Source organism: Fonticula alba, assembly GCF_000388065.1.
Source record: "Fonticula alba strain ATCC 38817 unplaced genomic scaffold supercont2.3, whole genome shotgun sequence".
NCBI lineage: Eukaryota > Rotosphaerida > Fonticulaceae > Fonticula > Fonticula alba.
The window spans coordinates 2,994,816-3,013,281 of NW_009242973.1; the positions used below are offsets into that span (position 1 = coordinate 2,994,816).

The window sequence follows — 18,466 nt, forward strand, 5'->3', positions numbered from 1 at the left end:
TTGGCTTCCCTCGCCGCCCTCCATCGGGCTCCTGCACTTGGCACATCATTCTCACCCTCTCCGCTTTTGCTCGCCCCCCCCCCCCCTCCCTGGCGGCCACCAGTTCGCCAGCCTCCTGCCGAGCGAGATCATGTCACATCCCGTCTACCGGGCGGACTTGCTGCGCATCTCGGCGACCAGCGCCCAGTCCGACAACGCATGGATGTGCCCCAGCTTCCGGCCCTCGAATGTCGAGTACTTCATGTCGCCGGCCGACGATCCAAGCCATGCAGTCCGGCCGAGTGGCGATGCCATGGCCCTGGCCTCCCTTCGACAGGAGCCGATCGATGCGTACTTCAGCGCCCGGCAGCGAGCCCGTGCCGCCGGCACCGTCCGTACAGATATACTACCGGGAACAGGGCCCGCGAAGCCCGTCGACCATGTCGCCGAAAAGGACCCCCCCCCGTCGGTGGATCGTATCCCGACAACCGTGTTTGGCGATGCTCGGCCGGTGCGACTGCGGTCAATCAGGCTGTAGGGGGCCCTTTGCTCGCTGAGCCTTCTCTTCGCGAATCCAATGTACCACAACCAATGTCGTTCACTTTTAGCCTCCCTCTCCCCTCCTCCGCCCTCCCGGATGCGGCAACAAGCCTGATTAAGTTCCCTCCCGACTATTCCCTTGCATGCCTCAGGTGAACTATGCGATCTATTGTGTGTGTGGGGGGTATATCTTTTAGGGGCACCGAACCAGGGCAATTTTGGACGTGAGCGCGCATGTGTGTATGTGTGCTTTCAGTGTACATGCTCATGGACACACACACACACACACACACACACACACGCTCATGCGCGCAAGCATGCGCACTCGGGAACATATGCACCAGTGGCATGGGCCAATCAAATGTCGTCACCGAGATCCAGGACGACAGTCTCGCCGTCGCGGAAGGCAGGGAGACCGCGATACGGACAGCCGGCACAGCGGAAAGCGTCACCCAGGTTACACTGAGGGGGAGGGAGGATTAGAGGGGAGGGCCAGGAGCATGGGCAAGAATCGGCAAAAGCATACGCACGCTCCCGCAAGAGGAGTTGGCCACCGGCATGGCAGCCTTCCCGGTCTTGGCATCCAGGATGGTCGGCTTGAAGGCATCCGTGGCACCGGAGTCCTCGGCCTTGATACGGGCCTGTGGCAGCGCGTGGAGGTGTCACCAGTCAATGTTGGTCCCGATGGTAAGATACGATGAAACAAAGATGCGCGTGGGGGCGCGCGCGCGCGCGCGGCAGGTGCCCGGAGAGGAGGGGCGTGGCAAGAGGCGGAAGGCCAAGGTGGTCGTACCAGCTCGTCAGCGAAGCCACAGGAGCAGTCGGCACAGGCGCGCATGACCGCCGGGCCACAGGAGTCCTCCTCCGCGGCAGCGGCCGGGGCGTCGTAATCCTGCTCCTCCAGAAGGGTGCTCTCATCAATGAGGTCCTCCTCCTCGTCGGCGGTGGCAGTCACCGCCTGGCGGTCCTTCAGGGTGAGGGCACCAACAAAGTCCTCGGCCGGGCGGGTGGCAGTCACAGCAAAGACACCCTCGCCAGCGGGGGACACCTTGACGTCGACAAAGCCGGCGATCACGAACTCCGCATCAACGACATCTGCATCCGGAGCGGCCACGACAAAGTGGCCCGGGGTGCCAGGGGTGGCCTGGTCGAACTGGCCAGCGACATCGGCAAGGGGGATGCTGTTGGTGGTCATGCTTAGGGGCTTGAGACACGAAAGGGAATATCCGCCAGGGATATGGAAAGTGGGCGAAAGGGGGCGAAAGTGGGGGAAGGCAAGGGGGATTGGGTGTTGCCCTCCTCCTATGCCGAACGCACCCAAGAGGGCTGCATTTTGGCATGATGCCTGAACCAGGGATATAGATCGGTCGTGTCGGCGACACCCCCCCCCCCGGTACCTCGGGGATGCGGGGCGGCCGGGGGAGGCAGGAGCGTGGGGAACACACCTCGGCCACAACGGGGGGGGGGGGGGGGGGGGCCCGGGGAAAGAATTGACCCCGGGGGGGAATAAATGGTTGTTTTCTTTACCCTTCTGTGTGGTTTTTTGTTCTTTTTTTTTCTTTTTCTCGTGGGCCTTTTTGGGGCCTGGCCCGCTCCCCGTCCTTTTTTTTCCCCTTTTTTTTTTTTCCTCCCCCCCCGGCGGGGGGCTGGTTGCCCCCCCCCCCCCGGTCTGCGCCCCTGCTGTGGTCTTTGTCTGGGGCACTCGACGGGCAGCAAGGTTGGAGGATCGAGGCCGAGTCTTGAATACCAGCACAGGACAACTATTCCCCAATCCCAGAATACATCAGCACCTCGCTCACGATAGTCTGACGCCGCCGGGGCCTGGGCACCATTCTGGGCCCTTCTCGATCACCCCGGACCGTGGGCAGTTTCGGCACATGTCAGCCTGGGCATCTTTTGTAGCCGAGACAAGGCTTCCCCCCCCCCGATATAATACCAAGGAGGGGGGAGCGTGGGTGTTGGGGAGGGACGCACATGTTGCCACACGCACGAGGCAACACACAGGGTGGAAAGCATATTTTGTTGGGTGTATTTTTGATGGGTGCCCCCCCGCCGGCTGCTCGGTCGGATCTCACCCGCAGAGAGTCTAGGAGGATGCATGGTCGCCGGGGTGCGCGCATGCATGTGCGCACATACACATGCACACATGCGCATTACTCGAGACCGAGATACTCGGCCAGCTCGTCCCCGGCATCCATCTGCTTGAGGATGTCCAGGCCGCCGAGAAGCTCGCCCTTAACATACACCTGAGGGTAGGTGGGCCAGTCGCTGAACTTCTTCAGGCCCTCGCGCACCTCGTTGTCCTCGAGGATGTCGAAAGTCCCGAAGGCGGTGGTGTGCTTCTGGAGGAGGGCCACGATCTGGCGACTGAAGCCACAGCGCGGCTGCGCCGGGTTGCCCTTCATGAAGAGCATGATGGGCTCACGCGTGATGAGCGCGCGCAGACGATCCTCCAAAGTCTGGCCCGGGGCCGCAGCGGCAGGCGTGGGGGCCGCAGGGGCCGGGGTGGCCGCGCGGATCGGCAGCATGTCGGCCAGCACGCCACAGGCCACCACCTCCCGAAGGATGTCCAGCCCGCCCACGAGCTCGCCATTTGCGTACACCTGGGGGTAGGTGGGCCAGTCGCTGAACTTCTTCAGGCCCTCGCGCACCTCATTGTCCTCGAGGATGTCAAACGAGGCGAAGGACACATTGTTGTCATGGAGGATCTGCAACAGCTGGCGGGTGAAGCCACAGCGCGGCTTCTCCGGGGTGCCCTTGATGAAGATGGTACACGGGGCCACCGCCACCAGCTGGGCCAGGCGCTCCTGCAGCGGCAGGTTAGCCGGCACCAGATCCGCGGCATTCGGGGCGGGAGCCGGCGTGGGGGTCGCGGTGGGAGCGGGCTCAGCCACCGGGACCGAGGCCGACAGAGCCGCAGCGAACTGCTGGTTCAAGAGCTGCGGGCTGGAGCCCGACACACGGCCGACCGGGGTGGAGTTCTATGGCAAGGGTCGAGGAGCAGGTGTGAGGATGTGAGGATGTGAGGATGTGAGGATGTGAGGATGTGTGTGTGTGTGTGTCTACGTGTGTGTGTCTACGTGTGTGTGTCTGCGTGTGTGTGTCTGCGTGTGTATATGTAGATATGGGTTGCAGGGCGAGACACTGGCAGGCAGCCATCAAACGGATGGACAAGTGAGGGAGCGGGGGACGGGGGAGAGGGGAGGATGGGAGGGGGCAGGTGTGGACACACCTTGAAGAAGAGGAAGGTCGGGACAGCCTCGACGTCGAGCTCGCTCAGAAGAGCGGAGCTGGAGTCGGCCGACGCATCGAGCTGTGGTTTGGCAGTTTGCAGTGCGTCAGTTTCATTTTATGACGGGCGTGAGGCCTTTTGTCGCGCCACAAGTCACACCCACCGGGTGCAGAGGGAGCAAGTGGGGTGGATCCAAGATGAGACGTACCGTCAGGAGCTGGATGTTGGCATGGGAGTACTTGACACCGAGGCTGGCGAAAACCTTGGCCATATTCGCATGCGAAGGGTGCCAGTCAGCCCAAATGTAAATCACAACCAGCTGCTCCGGGGAGGTGGAGGACCGGAGGTGGGCAGAAAGCTCGGCCTTCGAGGCGAAGGAGACTGCAATGGGAACCATGGTGTCGGGTATGGGGGAGCGGAAGGGGGAGGGGGAGACGGGTAGGAGGAGGGAGGGGGCTGTGGTATGGTCGAGAGGTGATGCCACACAGACGGGGTCTCACGCCGCCCCTTCAAAAGGGTCCGCACCCGCACCCGCTCATCCCCCCCCCCCGCCCCTCCACTCCGCCTTTGGGTTACTTGATCAGAGATCCCGACTGTGCTTCTCCGCCATTAGACGGGTCTTGTAATGCCACGTCTGGTTCTGAAGATGGTAGATCACGCTTAACGGAGAAATGGCACGTGGAGATCTTGCGGGCGCCCTCCGGCGGGATGCCTCGTGGACCGGTGCAACACGATGCCCCCCCCCACCCCTCCACCACCACCTTGGCCACCGACTCACCCGTCCTCTGCTCGCACCCTTCCCTTGTTCTTTCTTCGGTGGTGGTGTCCGGTACGGCCTTCTTGGCCAGCTGAGTTGGCGACAAAAGAAAAGCCCCCCTGGCCGAGCCCGCTGTCCCTCCGGACATTTGTTACTTGCCTTCCACCCCCCCCCCCCCCCCCCCCACATCCCTTGACCTTGCCCGCCTTCCCGCGGGCTCCCTTTTCGCCCCCCCCCCTCTTCCTCTCCCCTTTTTCGCCTGGTCCTCCTCCTCGTTCTTCCCCTCTCTTCTTCTCCCCCGCTAGCAACCCAGGTTTCCTTTCCCTCCCCCAACACCCGCTGCTCCTTTCCTCCCGATGCTGCGGCTGGCCGCGCTCACTCGCCGGTCGGCTCCCCTGCCGCTGGGAGTCGCCCGGTACTCCGGCCGGAGCCGTGGCGCCCGGTCAGCAGCCAACGGCACCAACCCCGCGGCCAAGGCGGCCGCGGCCTTCCCGGGGACTAGCTCCGACGAGGAGAATGCCCCTCCTGTGGATGTCCGGTTGAATTCCTTCCTCCGAGAGCAGGCACGCGACCCCGCCACGGCCGTTGCCTTCGGCGATGACTTTGACCCTTTCGATTTGAGCAGCTCCGACAATGATTATGGGCATCCCTTCGCGGGTGACTCCGACTCGGAGATGAACACCCTTTCCCCGGAATTCATCCGTTCCGCCCTGGAGCATGAGCAACGCCAGCTGTCGGCAGCCGGTGCCGGGTCTCTTGATAGCCTGTTGAAGGGTCCCCGATTGGGGGGCGAGCGGCCGGATCGTCGAATCCGCTCGCGCCGGGGCAAAATCAACCGGCCCTACAACCGCCAGTTCCCGATGTACGATGTGGATCACATCCTGGCCAATGGCGAGCCCTTGCTCCTGCCCCGGGAGACCCGTGCACAGGCTCTCCGTCGGACGCAGCTCTCGGAGGATCTTTACGCCATTGAGGAACTCAAGGATTTCTTCGGCGTGGAGCGCATGCTTCGGCAGCTGCCGGACCACGCGGCCGATGGTCGGCCCTTCAACCGCGTCCAGATGCTGATGTATGCCCAGGAGTATGACAACCCCTCGCATGACTTCGCCCTGCGGCAGCTTTTCAGCCGGGACACACTGCCCCTGGGCCCTGGCGAGCTGGAGTCTGCCCTCACTCCGGAGCAGTTGGCCCTGCGTGTGTACAACTATCGGGATCGCATGCGTGCCGAGCACAAGAATTTGGTGCAGCTCCACCAAATCCGCATGGAGTCCTCCAACATGCCGTACTTGCCGAAGTCCCTGCGACCCACTCTGGACCAGGCGCCTGGCCAGTCTGACCGGGCGCGTCGAAGCCAGGAAACCGAAAGCGATCAGGCCCTGATCAGCGCCCTGCAGGCCACCCTGAAGGACTACACGCCCAGCACGCGGCGTCTTCTCCGGGATCTGATCTTCGCCGTGGATGGTCGCCTGGCCGAGGAGGACAAGCGTCGAATCCAGATCTTCATGCACACCAACCCGGACTTCTTGCACAAGGTCTTCACCTCGCTGTCGATTGCGTCCCAATCTTCGCTCGATAGCACCGAGGGTCTCTTCCGTGATGCGCCGACGGAGATCGGGCTGAATAAGCCGGAGGTGGCTCCGGCCGCGGAAGACCCCAAGCCCAGCACGACGGCCGAGGCTCCGGCCAGTGTCCCGGATGCGGAAAGGCCCGAGGGCGGTCGTCGCGGTCGCATTCGCAACACCTCCAACGCCGCGGCAGCGGCCAATCGCCAGGCCGAGGCCGAGCGCCAGCGCCTGGCCGAGGAGATGGAATTCCGCGAGGCCCTCCTGCCGGGCCGGAGTAAGCTTCAGCAAATGCAAATGCAGCAGCTTGCCGCCGCTTCGGACACCTTCCAGGAGCTCCGAGATCTCGAGCGGGATCCCGGCCACTATATGGCCGAGGGCAAGTCCCTCGGCGCGATGGATGACCCTGACCATCTTGACCCGGCGAAGGTGGCCCGGAAGCTGCACTCCGAGGGTCGCCCGGTGCCTCGGCACATTCTCCTGCAGTTGGACAGCTTCCCCGAAGATCCGGCTGCCTTTGAGCGGGCCCGAACCGAAGACCAACTTGAGTACATGAACCTGGAGGATGATGATTTCAGCCTGGCGGGCAATTACTCGGATGATCCCTTGATGGAGACTCCCTTCTCCGATGAGGACCTCAGCTTCTCCGATGACGATGGGGACTTCTTTGATGAGGCCTCCATGAGCAACCTCTTCTCGGCCGGAGGCCGATCGGAAGTCCGGCGGAAGAAGCACGCCGCCAATCGAGCCGCCTACGATGCCACCATTTCCCCGGAGGAGAAGGAGCAGCTCAAGCATCGGGCTCTTTTGACTCAGGTTGCCAAGAATGAGGCTCGTGCCCGCAAGCAGCAGCTGATCGAGATGCTGGCCGTGGCCCCGCCCACTCCAGAGGAGGAGGCCAAGCTCGAGCGTGTCACGCGCATCCGGGCCATGCAAGTCCCCCGGCTGGTGACCCCTCTGCCGGAGGGGCTGGACATGGACACCCTCTATGGGCAGGGCGGCCATCCGGCCATCATGCGGGGGTACATTCAGGAGACGGACTTGACCCTGCCGCCGCCGAATGACCCGGAATGGACGGCCCTCGATGACCCGGCTGCCAAGCACAGGGCCGATCCGATGGCCACTCGGCTCCTGGGGGATGACTCCTTCTCCTCGGTCCGCTCGAAGAAGCTGACCCCGGTGGGGCAATATGCCAATTTCTTTGTCGGGCTGATGCGCCTGCCGGTTGAGCTGTACAAGCCCATGCGTGAGATTCTCAAGTGTGCGTCCTTTCCGTGGTCCTTCTCCTTCCCCTTCTCGCCCTCTTCCTGCGTCCCCCTCCTTCCCTGGCGCTGGCCCTTCCTATTTGGGTCCTCCCTCTCCCTTCTCTCCGGTCAACTGACCCTGTGATGCCGTTCTCTATCTCTCCCCCCCCCCCCACCCCCCCCCTCCCCTCCCCCTTGTTTGCTGGATGCCTGCTCCTTGTGCCGTAGCCTTCAATCTTCGTGACTTGCAGCGTGAGCACCTTGCTGCGCGTTCCGAGGCCGACAAGTCCCGCGTCAGGCTCCCGAGTGCGAAGAATCTTCGCCTGCTGAACCTCAAGATGAACCAGCTGCTACTGCAGCAGGAGACCGCCCAGCGCCTGCTCCAGAATCCGGCCGCACCGCCCTCCGCAGGTCTGCTGCCGCCAGCCGACCAGCAGGCCGCCGTCGCAGCGCTCCCCGGGCCGGACTCGGTGGAGGTCATTTCCATCCCCGCCGGGGAGAATGGCGCCCCGACGCCCGTTGTGCGCAAGCGCCTTCGCGCGGAGGCAGCCCGGGCGGCGGAGGCAGCGGCCAAGGCCGCCGCCGCGGCCAAGGCCGCTCAGAAGCGCATTCCCGTGCCGTCTTTGGCCCCGAAAAAGCGGTACACCGACTTGCAGGTGGCCACCTACCTGGCCACGCGGTTCTCCTCCACGTACAATGTCAACCGGCGCGTCTTCAATGAGATTCGCAAGCGTGTCCCGAACTTCGCCCCGGTGTCCATGTTGGACTTTGGCACTGGTCCCGGGACGTCCATCTGGGCTGCCACGCACATTTGGCGCTCAACCGTGGACGGCTCGCTGACATATGTGGATGGCATCGACGCATCGGATACCATGTTGCGCGCGGCCCGGCGCATGCACCCGGAAAAGGTGGCCTTCAACATCATCATGCCCACCGGCCGGGAGGGCGAGAATGCCGTGGGACTGATTGACCAGCGTCGGCCGCTGCAGCTGCGCTTCCACCAGGCCCATGGCATCCCGGAGCGTTTGAGCTCCGCGGATTTGGTGGTGGCCAGTTACTCTTTGTCGGAGCTGCCCTCCTTCGAGGCGCGCCAGTACATGATCAAGCGTCTGTGGGAGCACACCAAAGACACGCTGGTCATCATTGAGCCCGGCACGCCGACCGGCTTCGACAACATTCTCATGGCTCGAGACCTGCTCATCACTGGCGACCTGCCGGGTGGACACATTCTCGCACCGGTAAGTGTTCCCGTGGGCGGCAGCTTGCCCCATTTGTCCTGCTGCCTCGTCCTGCTGTTTTTTTTTCTCTTTCGTTTCCATCTATCTTTCTCCCCTCCTCTTCCCCCCCCCCTCCCCCTGCCATGGTTCGCTGACATTCTCCTGATGCCATTTCCATTGGTCCTTCCCTCCTCCTCCTTCGCCCTGCCCCCCCCCCCCCCTGTCACCGCCTCAAGTGCCCTCATGAGGCCGAGTGCCCGATGGGTGCGGCCTCTTGGTGTCACTTCGTCCAGCGCGGCCAGCGGGTGGTGGAGAATCGCGAAGTCCGCCAGTCGCCGAACACCCTGGAGGACGAGAAATTCTCGTATCTGGTGTTGCGACGCGGCCGGCGGCCGACGGTGCCGCCTGACAGTACCCTGGTCCCGATCGAGGACGCGGCGTACTCCTGGCCGCGAATCTTGCGATCGCCCCTCATCCGCACTGGGCATGTCCTGCTCGACGTGTGCGAGGCTACCACCAAGAAGGTCCCGGCCGAGGAGGCCCCGATGTATGGCGGTGCAACTGGGAGTGGAATTCCCGATGAGCAGGGCCGCGTGGATGTCATCGATGGCCAGGTCACCCGGCGGGTGGTCAGTCGCTCGCATGGGACGGAGCTTCTGAAGGATGCGCGAACCACCTTCTGGGGTAATCTTTGGCCGCATGAGTTTGTGATCACCGCCCGGCAGAAGGCCAAGCAGGAGGCCCGTGCCATCTTCTGGGAGAATGTCACCTCGCCGCACGATCACCAGGCCATCACCTTCGAAGATGTGAGGGCTTCCATTGAGCGGGCCGTCAACACGATCGACGAGGGCCTTGTGTCGGATGACGAGCGCTTCGAGATTGAGCATGACCCGGAGGACCCGGTCAGTGCCCTGGCCGTTGAGGGTGTGCGTCGGAAGCGCGCAGCGCGCGAGCTGGCCGAGAATGGCGATGACGCTGGCGATGACGCTGGCGATGGCGATGACGCCGCTGGTGCTGGCGACCGTGCGGACGCCAATGGCCAGGACCCGGATGATGAGGATGATGTCTCTCCCGAGGAGAAGCTGGCCCGCGTGGAGCGCCTGCTGGCCGGCGAGCCGATCTACGACAACACCAGCCTGGCGTATCTCATGTATGGCGAGCAGTCGCGCTTCGCCGGCGGTGTCGGTGGCATGGGTGGCGGTATTACCCGGAGCAAGTACAACCGCGCCCTGCGCATGCTGAAGGACGCCGAGGCCGAGGAGCAGGCCCAGTTCCGTCACTTGCTCAACCAGCCGGACATGGCTGGCATGACGCCGAGCATGCGCCGGGAGCTGGCCTACGCCGAGTCTCTGGTGGCCGGCGCGGCCCGGTTCGACCATGGTCTGCTGACTGGCGAGCCTCGCCGGGAGCTGGCCGATGCGGCGGCGGCCATCGTGGCCGCGCGCAAGGGCGAGGACCTGGCCGCGCACCGTCTGGAATCCCTGGACCCCCAGGTCCTGGAGGCCAGCGTCAAGGCTCACGCGGGCAAGCCGCTGCCCCCCCGCCCGGCGGCCAAGAGCAGTGCTGCTACGGCTCCCGGCGCGTCGTCCGCACGTTGGCTGTCTGGCTCGGGCGCTGCGACGCCCAAGGTGGCCGGCTTCCGGCTTTTCGATGACGATGACGATGGGTCTGGCTCCAGCTCCCCGAAGCGTGGCAAGCCCACCTTCCGCCGGCGGAAGGGCGACACGAGCTCGGTCTTTTCGCACGGCAAGAAGAAGGACAAGAGCCCCGCCTCCTGAAGGGAGTAGCTTGGAATGGAGGGGCGCAGGAGGAGCAGGGGCTCTTTTTTTCTGCCTCCCTCCCCCTCCTCCTCCTCCTCGGCGAAGGGCCGTGGATTCTGTGTCACAAAGAAAGGCACGCGTCCATTCCCGGGGAGGGGGGATTTGGGACTGCACATGTCCTCCCTCCCCCCCTCCCCCCCCCCCCCCGCCCTTACCTCTCCCTCTCCTCGTGTCCACCCCAAGTGAAACAGGCGATTCCATGGTGGCCACGGCACCGGATCTGCCAGCGACATGGGCAAGGGGAAACTAGATCCCTCGCTCTTTTCGCTCGCTGGCATGTGTCACCTTTTTGGGCAGCCCTCCCCCCCCCCCTACCAACCTTTCTAGATCTTTTCGGGCTCTCCAATCGGATGCAGCCTCCTCTCCTGAGCGAGATGGCTTGTCTTCTGTTTCCTCCCCTCCCTCCCCCTTCTCCCTCTTTTGTGTGTGGGGGGGGGGAGGACCGCGCGTGTGCAAGATGCCCCCACTTTGCCACCCACCGGCGCGCGGGCGCTTCCCGTTCCCCCCCCCCCCCTTCCCCCTCCTCCCTATCACACAATACACAATGTACACCCCCATCCCCATCGGATACCAACGGAGCCGGCGCATATGTGCGTTGGCAGCATCCGGGCCCGTCACGCGCCAGGCTCACATGCCGCAGCCGTTGGCGATCGGCACCGGGCGCCCCGCGATCTGGCGAATTTGAATTTCTGTCGCGTAGTCTGTCCGCCCCCGCCCGCCCGCCCGCCCGCCCCGGGTATGGGCGCCGCCAGTTGGTGTGTGCTTCTGAGTGGAAGGCTGTTCGACCTGCCGGAGAGAAAATGCCTGAACGCATCAACGGGGGATTTGTGTCACCAGTCGAACAGGCCTTCGGGCGGGAGCGAAGGAGGGGCAAGACACCTCCTCCATTCTAGCCAACTCCATTTCCTTCCCTCTCGCCCCTCTCTGTCCTTCCCCTTGCCCCATCCGGCCGGCGGTGCTCCTTTGCCTGCCACCCCCACCCTCATCTCCCTCTGAGCCCCCCTCGCGCCGCCGTGGCCTGGATTGGCAGACACGACCGATCTTTGGGACACCCGATGACGCAGGGGCTTCTCACCGAGCCACCAGCCGCCACCGACCCCGGTCTGCCCTCAAATGCCGACCCCGATGGCGGTGACACGTCCTCAGTCAAGGTGGCCGTGCGCATCCGTCCTCTGGGGGATTCCGAGCTCGAGGCCGGGGCAATCAGCGTGGTAACGCGTGCGGTTCCCCGCGGCGGTGTTGGTCTGCCGGTGGTAATCAACGGGCGTGACCGGGTTTTCGCGTTTGACTATGTTTTTGACTCCAAGTGCGTGGACAGTGCTGATGCTCCCCCCCCCCCTCGCACCACGCGCCTCCTGGCATGGAAGATCTCATCCCGGTCTTCTGTTTGCCCCTTCTCACACGCCTCTCCCCGTCCGAAAGCCACTCGCAGGAGGACCTGTATGGATCCTGCGTGGCGCCCCTGGTGGAGGCCTTCATGGACGGGTATAATGCCACCGTTTTCGCCTATGGGCAAACGGGCTCCGGCAAAACCTACACCATGGGCTCGGACTCCGGGTCACTTTCGTCCATCACCGCGCCGCGGCCCTCCCAAGATGCGGCCTTTGATGATGTTGTCCTGCCGACCCACGCCCCGACCACCCATTTGGGCATCCTGCCGCGGGCGGTCTTTTCCATCTTCGAGCAGATTGACCGTCGTCGAGCCGAAGCCCAGCAGGCTGGCAGCCCGGCCCCCTCCTTCGAAGTTGGCGTGTCCTTCCTGGAGCTCTACAATGAGGAGTTCATTGACCTGCTTCAGCCACGTACGCGAGAGCTCCACATGATGGTGGCTACCCAGCGCCCCGGCGAGATGATTCGCCTGAAGGATGACCCGGCCACCGGCGGCGTGGAGCTTCTCGGAGCCCGAGAGGAGTATGTGGAATCGGCGCTGGAGCTCCTGGCATTGGTTTCCCTCGGGGCGCAGTCCCGCACGACAGCCAGTACCGACATGAATCTCGTCTCGTCACGGTCGCACGCCATCGCCAGCATCACCCTCCGTCAGAAGCGCTATGCCGGGGGGGCCGGCGAGCCGCAGACACCCGGAGCCGCCGGATCCGGCTCTGGGGCTGCCACTGTGGAGTTTATCACCAGCAAGTTTCACCTGGTCGATCTTGCCGGATCGGAACGCCTCAAGAAGACCAACGGTGCGCCATGGCTGCCGGAAGGCAAGGGGGACAGGGGGCTTTCGACGGCCCGGCTTCCCCGGCCACAGGGGTTCCTTTCGCTGCCTCTATCTATCGATACCTTCCCGACGCCCCTTCCCGCCCCCCTCCCCCGTGACTAACCGACTAGGGTGGCTTTGGCCTTCCATCGTGACAGCGGTCGGTGAGCGCGCCAAGGAAGGCATCAACATTAATATGGGCCTCTTGGCACTGGGAAATGTCATCTCCGCCCTGGGTGACGAAGCTCGGCGGTCGTCCTTCATCCCATACCGCGATTCCAAACTCACCCGGTGTGTTTGGACCTTCTTCTTTTTTTCCCCCCCCCCCTTCCCGGCTTTCCTTTCCCGCGCCTTTGCTGTTGCCCTCCGGCCGGAGCGACCCTTCCCAACTCACACCACATGGTGCAGCCTTCTCCAAAACTCCCTTGGCGGCAACAGCAAGACCCTGATGATTGCCTGTGTCAGCCCGGCCGATGCCAATGCCGCCGAGACCACCTCCACCTTGCACTACGCCAGCCGCGCGAGAAACATCAAGAATGTGGTGTCGGTGCAGCAACTCTCGGTTGGCGATGGCCCCGGGCTCGGAGCCGCGGCCGTTGAGGAGCTCTTCAGCCTTCGACGGCAGGTGGTGGAAATGCGCGCCGAACTTCGGGCTTTGAAAGGGGGCATCGGCATGCCGGCCCCAGGCCGGCCCAGTGGCTCGGGCTTCGGCATGCGTGGGTACCCCGCCTCACCGGCGACATTGATGTCGACCCTCAGTGTGTCTTCCCCCGGCGGGCCGGGTGTCCATGCCGCTGGGGCGACGGCGGATTTGTTGGCACGGCTGCAAGCTTCGGAGTCCGAGCGCCGGCGTCTGGAGGCCCTGGTTGCTTCGTTGCGCGACCGCTGTGCCGACTTGGCCCAGCAGGTGGCCCGTCTCCGGGCAGTTGAAGAGCCACACCTTTTCCGCAGCCAACAGCGCCGGCGATGTGGCAGCATCAATGATCCCCCGGCCGAGGATGACATGAGGCCAGTGGATGCCGGTGCCGGCGAGCTGGGAGGCCCGGCCGCCGGCGAGCCGACGGCACCCGAGGTGGATTGCGCCTCTGTGACAGTCCTGCAGGAGTATCTGGATGAGATTACCGAGCTGCGCGGGCGCCTGGCCATGAGCGAGGCCACGGTCGAGGACCTGCGTGCTCGGCAGGCGGCCGAATTGGAGGAGCTGGATGCCCCGTTGGCTTTCCCGCTGGATGAGCGCCCACTGGATATCAACCGTGTTAAGAGGCGTCTCCGGAAGATGGAGGTTCGCTTGGAGCCACGCCGGCTTTTCATCGCTCCTTTTTCCCCCCCTCCCTCCGCCAAAGGGCTTTCTGTTTCTAATCGTCACATGCCCCGGCGCCGTCGCTGCCCTTCTCTTTCGACAGCGGAAACTCCGCGCAGCCGAAAGCGCTGCGGAGAGCGTGGCCCCGGATACGCCCGCGCATGCTGCTCACAGCCCCACTATGATGGCCGTCGGCACAAGTCAGGCGGGGGACGAGGCCCCTGCCTCGATGGTGGTGGACGGCGAACAGCCTGCGCTCCTGGCTGGCGGTGAGGACCGCATGCCTGTCGAGCAGGGCGCCTTGGACGCGGCTTCGCTGTGCGTGGCCCCGGGGGCCGAGCCGGTTGGTGTGTCGACCCTCGCCGAGGCACCCTGCGATGTTGATGATTATGACCGTGCCACCGAGGGCAGGCGCGGCTCTGCCGCACTCAACCATGGATCCGGCACTGATGATGATGATGATGATGCTGATGAGGGTGCGGATGATGATGGCGAGGAAGACGACTCCGACGGAGAAGGGGACTGCTCCTTCTCGAGCTCGGTCAATGGCATGATACAATCGGTGCGCTCCGCCAGTGGCTTCTCCCTTTCTCCCCCTCCGGCACACATTGCCGGGCTGCCTGCATGCTCCCCTCCCCCTCTCCACCCTGTTGTTTAACCCCTTCCCTGGCTGCTCCAACAGATGGTGGAAAATCCGACAGAGAACTCCCGTCAGTTGTTGAGCCAGTTCGCCCAGATCAAGGAGGACATCATGGAGAAGGCTCAGCTTGTGACGGAGCTCGAGCGAAAGGAAGTCGAACTTTCCGAGCTCCGGTACACCTTCAGTGTGCGTGATGCTTGCTTCGCATCTTCCTCGGGCCATTTTTTGCCCCTTTCTGCCCCCGGTCTGACAGGTCATGTGTGTCACCTTCCTGCCTGGCGTCCTCCACAGGAGCGGCTGAACGAGCTGACCGCGGAGAAAAATCGCCTCATCCTCGAGCGTGACAATGCGCTGATCCGCATCAAACAGTCTGCCAAGCCCGGCGAGCAGGTTTGTTGTTTTTGCTTCGCGCCCTCCTTCCCTGCGCCCCCCCCCCCCGAGGCATGCTCCTGCTCCCCAAAATGGCGCTAACCCACCATACAGCGTGCCATCGAGGCCGAGCGCGACCGTCACGATCAGCGCATCCGCCAGCTCACCGAGCAGATTGCGGACCTTCGCTCCAAGTACCAGGCAGTATGTGCCCGCGCGGGGCTCGCCCCGCTCCACTCCTCCGCCTGATCGGCCAGACCAACCCATGCGACTTACCACTCCCCCCGCTTCTTGCCGACAAACACACAGAACCAGAAGGTCCTCCGGTCGAAGCTCAAAATCGAGGAACACATGCCGGCACTGAAGGCCTCGATTGCGACTCTCGAGCAACAGCGTCGCGACTTGATCATCAAAATGCGCGCCGAGCAGCGGGACCACCTTCGCGAGCGTCAGTTGGCCGCGCAGGAGATCAAGGTCCTGCAGAAGCGCGAGATGCAAAGCAGCGGGCTGATTGGCAAGCTCCAGCGGAATATCGAGCAAAAGGTGCGCCTTCCCCCGGCTGCCGCCCAGCCACCGAGCGCATCTTCCGCTTCTCTCCCTTCTTCCCCCGCCAAATTTGGCTCCTTTCCCTCCCCCTCCCGCCGACACTTCCCCACTCACATGCGCATGCCTACCATGTTACACCCCGATTCAGGAGGGCCAGCTTCGTCGGCGAACCGAGGAAGCCATCAGTGCCCGAGAGAAGCTTCGTGTTCTGGATCGCTCGCGATACCTCACCAAGCCGCGCGGTTCGTGGCATCTTCCTTTGCCTCTCGCCTCTTCTGTGTTTTTTTTTCTTCCACCATTTGCTTTCCCCTTCCATCCTTTTCCTATTTTGACACAATGCGTGTCTCGTCCATCGCTTCCGATGTGTCTTTTGGCACCTGGCCCTTTCGCCCGGGCAATCACAGCGAGCGAGAACATCCCTCGGATCAAGTCCAGCTTCGATGCCAAGCTCAAGGATTGGTGCGCCTCTCTCTCGATCTCCGTGCCTGCGTGGACCTTTTTTGCTTTTCTTTGCCCCGACTCACCCCCCTCCCCCCCCCTCCCCCTCCCTCATGGATAGCATCTCCCTTCGCGAGCTTGAGGCCGTCTTGTCGCGGCTAACGCAGCGGCGCAATTCGCTGGTTACTGAGCTGTCCCGCCTCCAGCGAGAGCTCGACCAGGCACCAGGCCCGGATGTGGAGGACCGGTTGCAGGGGGCTCAGCGTGCGGTCGAGGCCTCCCTGTCGGCCTGCCATTCGCGCATCACCGAAGTCCAAAACGAGCTGTCCAACCAGTATCGAACCCTGTCCGATGACCGGTCGCGCTTCCCCTCCTCGTCAGGCGCCCAGCGAGGCCTCTTTGGCAGTCCGAAGCCCTCATCCGAGAACATCGATCAGCCTCAGGTGTTCATGCCAATCATCGAGATCTACACGCGGCTTTCCTTTGTGCGTACACTCCCGGCCGATGGCGCCCGGGATGCGACTTTTCTCATCTTGAAGCCCTCTAATTACTTCTCCCGCCGCCCCCCCCCCCCTCCCCTCTCACCATCTCTACCCTTTGTTCTTGCCTCTCTCCCCTCCCTCTCTCTCTCTCTCTGTCCCCATTTGCAGCCAGCGCTTCGAGAACTCTTTAAGCTCCTGACCGAGGATCTTGTCACGGCAAGGGTCAACAACCGCATATTGGCTGCCCAGCTGGAGCAGTTCCGGCGAATGGCCGGCGCAGGTGCAACTCCTCCGGAAGCTGTTCCCACCCCTCGGCCTGCGGCAGCCGGGCCGGACATTTCGCACCTCCAGCGCAGCATCGCCGAGCAGCGCCTAGCCGTGGAGATGCGCGCATCCAAGATTGCCGCCCTCCAAGCACAGCTCACGGGTGCTGGGCCGTCCGCCAGCGAGTCGAACCTCCTGGCTCGTCCGTCCTCCGGCACACCGGCCCCGATGGCCATTGATGAGGCAATGCTGCCGGGGCTGGGTGGCCATCCAGCCAACATGTCGCCTGGACGCAGTAACAGCAGCAACACCATCACAACCTCCGCTCCCGTCAACCGCCAGACCCTCCAGCGCTTTGCCACTCTGGTCGGCCATACAGGGGGCGTGACACAGCTGGCCCTCGGTGGACACGGCTTTGCCGATGTGGCGGACATCTATGGCCCAGATGGACCGCGTCACTTTGGCGGCGATGCCGCCGGCCAGGGGCTGAGTCCCTTCGCTCGGAGCCTGGATACCCAGCTGTTCAGCTCCGGGCGTGATGGGACTGTCCGTCTCTGGGATGTGGCGCTGGCGTCCGGTGGGGCGGTGCTGGCCCAGAGCGATGGGTACGTTGTTTTCTCGGTCACCCCTCCTGCCGACTCACCCTCCTGCCCCTCCTCGCCCTTTCTCACCGTGCCCCCTTCTTCTTCTTCTTCTTTCTTTCCCTTTCCAGGCCCATCCACAGTTTGGCGGCCGTGGGGAATTTCGCCTTTTACCTGAATGACGAGGGCATAGGCTTCGTGGATGCACGGGCCCCACCGCACTCGCCTCTTTCCGGCGATGCGGATGCCTGGTCCGGGCTTCGGTGGCTTCACCGGCCCGTGACAATGGCCGTGGCGCCAGATGGCCGGTACCTCCTGACGCCGAGTGGCTTCCAGCAGCTATCCAATCCGACCGATGCCACCTTTGCCGAGCATGGGGTTGCCGTGTGGGATGTGCGCATGCGTCGGCCATTGAATGGCCTTCGTGGGGGGTTCCGCGATGCGCCGTGCTCCTTTGCCGTGGTCCCGGCCGGGGGCAATGTGATGCACGGGCTGACAGCCCGGCCGGCTTTGATGCTGTGTGCCTCGCGCGATCGCATAGTCCGAGCATACGACCTGGCCTCGTTGGATCTTGTGTCCACCTTCCACCCGCCACACCATGATGCCGTGAGCACGGTCTTCGCCGGGCCGGCGGATGCCGAACTCCATGGCATCGGAGGGGAAACTGTGGCCTACTCCAGTGGGGGCTTCAATTCGGGCTTCATTAAACTCTGGCAGCTGGCTGCCGGATCGCGTGCTGGCCATGAGAACCCCTTGAGCACATCGCAAGTGGCTCGCGACGGCGGTGATGCAACTCCCTCCTGGGGGTTCGTTTCGCGGCTCCGATCTTCCTCACTGACGGGTACCCGGCCGATGGCCGGGGAGCCCATCGGGGGAGGCGCAAGTGGCGATGCCAGTAGTCGAGAGATTTCCTTCACGGCGGAGCCCGCCCGCCCGGGCCCGAGCCTAGCCACTCGTGATCCGGTGACATCCTCCTCCACACTTGGCACCTGTCGAACCATTGTCACTGGCCATCGTGATGGGTCCCTGCGGCTGTGGGAGCCCCTTGCTCGGGCTGCGGCGGCCAGCTCGGGTCCCCCCTCCCGCGGACCTTCTCCCTCTCGAGCGGCGGCCAACTTCGGCACCGGGCCCAACTTCACCACTCAGTCGCAGCCCCGGGCCGAGCTCCCCGGGGCGCACGCTGGTCCGGTGGCCGCGCTTGTGTACGTACCTCGCCTGCCTGCCTTTGGCATCTGCCCACCCGCCTGCCTGCCCCGCTTCCCTTCCTCCCCTCTTTATCCGGCAGGTAGCCCCCC

General features: G+C 63.9%; 5 protein-coding genes across 5 annotated transcripts in view; 3 read left to right on the plus strand and 2 right to left on the minus strand.

Annotated features, from left to right (window-relative positions):
- The window catches only part of H696_02419 (hypothetical protein), a gene marked incomplete at both ends in the record, with an annotated part of 2,134 nt that extends 1,617 nt beyond the window's left edge, over positions 1 to 517 (plus strand). The window contains one exon of the mRNA XM_009496321.1: positions 104 to 517. Coding sequence (XP_009494596.1) covers positions 104 to 517 — 414 coding nt within the window. The remainder of the gene's footprint in view (positions 1 to 103) is intronic.
- A 284-nt stretch (positions 518 to 801) lies between these two features.
- H696_02420 (hypothetical protein) lies at positions 802 to 1,906 on the minus strand. The gene is made up of 3 exons (XM_009496322.1): positions 1,313 to 1,906; positions 1,050 to 1,160; positions 802 to 981 (listed from the first exon to the last, which is right to left on the minus strand). The coding sequence occupies exons 1-3, from the start codon at positions 1,712 to 1,714 to the stop codon at positions 877 to 879; spliced, it is 618 nt and encodes a 205-aa protein (XP_009494597.1). The 5' UTR covers positions 1,715 to 1,906; the 3' UTR covers positions 802 to 876.
- A 625-nt stretch (positions 1,907 to 2,531) lies between these two features.
- Positions 2,532 to 4,213, minus strand: H696_02421 (hypothetical protein). Its single transcript, XM_009496323.1, has 4 exons — positions 3,960 to 4,213; positions 3,752 to 3,832; positions 3,123 to 3,500; positions 2,532 to 2,765 (listed from the first exon to the last, which is right to left on the minus strand). Exons 1-4 carry the CDS (start codon positions 4,146 to 4,148, stop codon positions 2,673 to 2,675), a joined length of 741 nt encoding a protein of 246 aa, XP_009494598.1. The 5' UTR covers positions 4,149 to 4,213; the 3' UTR covers positions 2,532 to 2,672.
- Positions 4,214 to 4,692: 479 nt separating this feature from the next.
- Positions 4,693 to 10,493, plus strand: H696_02422 (hypothetical protein). The gene is made up of 3 exons (XM_009496324.1): positions 4,693 to 7,331; positions 7,543 to 8,552; positions 8,768 to 10,493. Exons 1-3 carry the CDS (start codon positions 4,865 to 4,867, stop codon positions 10,307 to 10,309), a joined length of 5,019 nt encoding a protein of 1,672 aa, XP_009494599.1. The 5' UTR covers positions 4,693 to 4,864; the 3' UTR covers positions 10,310 to 10,493.
- Positions 10,494 to 11,406: 913 nt separating this feature from the next.
- The window catches only part of H696_02423 (hypothetical protein), a gene marked incomplete at both ends in the record, with an annotated part of 7,101 nt that continues 41 nt past the window's right edge, over positions 11,407 to 18,466 (plus strand). Inside the window, 14 exons of the mRNA XM_009496325.1 lie at positions 11,407 to 11,657; positions 11,774 to 12,534; positions 12,710 to 12,842; positions 12,960 to 13,833; positions 13,955 to 14,413; positions 14,534 to 14,677; positions 14,783 to 14,881; positions 14,975 to 15,064; positions 15,170 to 15,403; positions 15,555 to 15,648; positions 15,811 to 15,865; positions 15,966 to 16,329; positions 16,495 to 17,195; positions 17,303 to 18,377. Of these exons, the coding sequence (XP_009494600.1) occupies positions 11,407 to 11,657; positions 11,774 to 12,534; positions 12,710 to 12,842; positions 12,960 to 13,833; positions 13,955 to 14,413; positions 14,534 to 14,677; positions 14,783 to 14,881; positions 14,975 to 15,064; positions 15,170 to 15,403; positions 15,555 to 15,648; positions 15,811 to 15,865; positions 15,966 to 16,329; positions 16,495 to 17,195; positions 17,303 to 18,377 (5,334 nt within the window). The remainder of the gene's footprint in view (positions 11,658 to 11,773; positions 12,535 to 12,709; positions 12,843 to 12,959; positions 13,834 to 13,954; positions 14,414 to 14,533; positions 14,678 to 14,782; positions 14,882 to 14,974; positions 15,065 to 15,169; positions 15,404 to 15,554; positions 15,649 to 15,810; positions 15,866 to 15,965; positions 16,330 to 16,494; positions 17,196 to 17,302; positions 18,378 to 18,466) is intronic.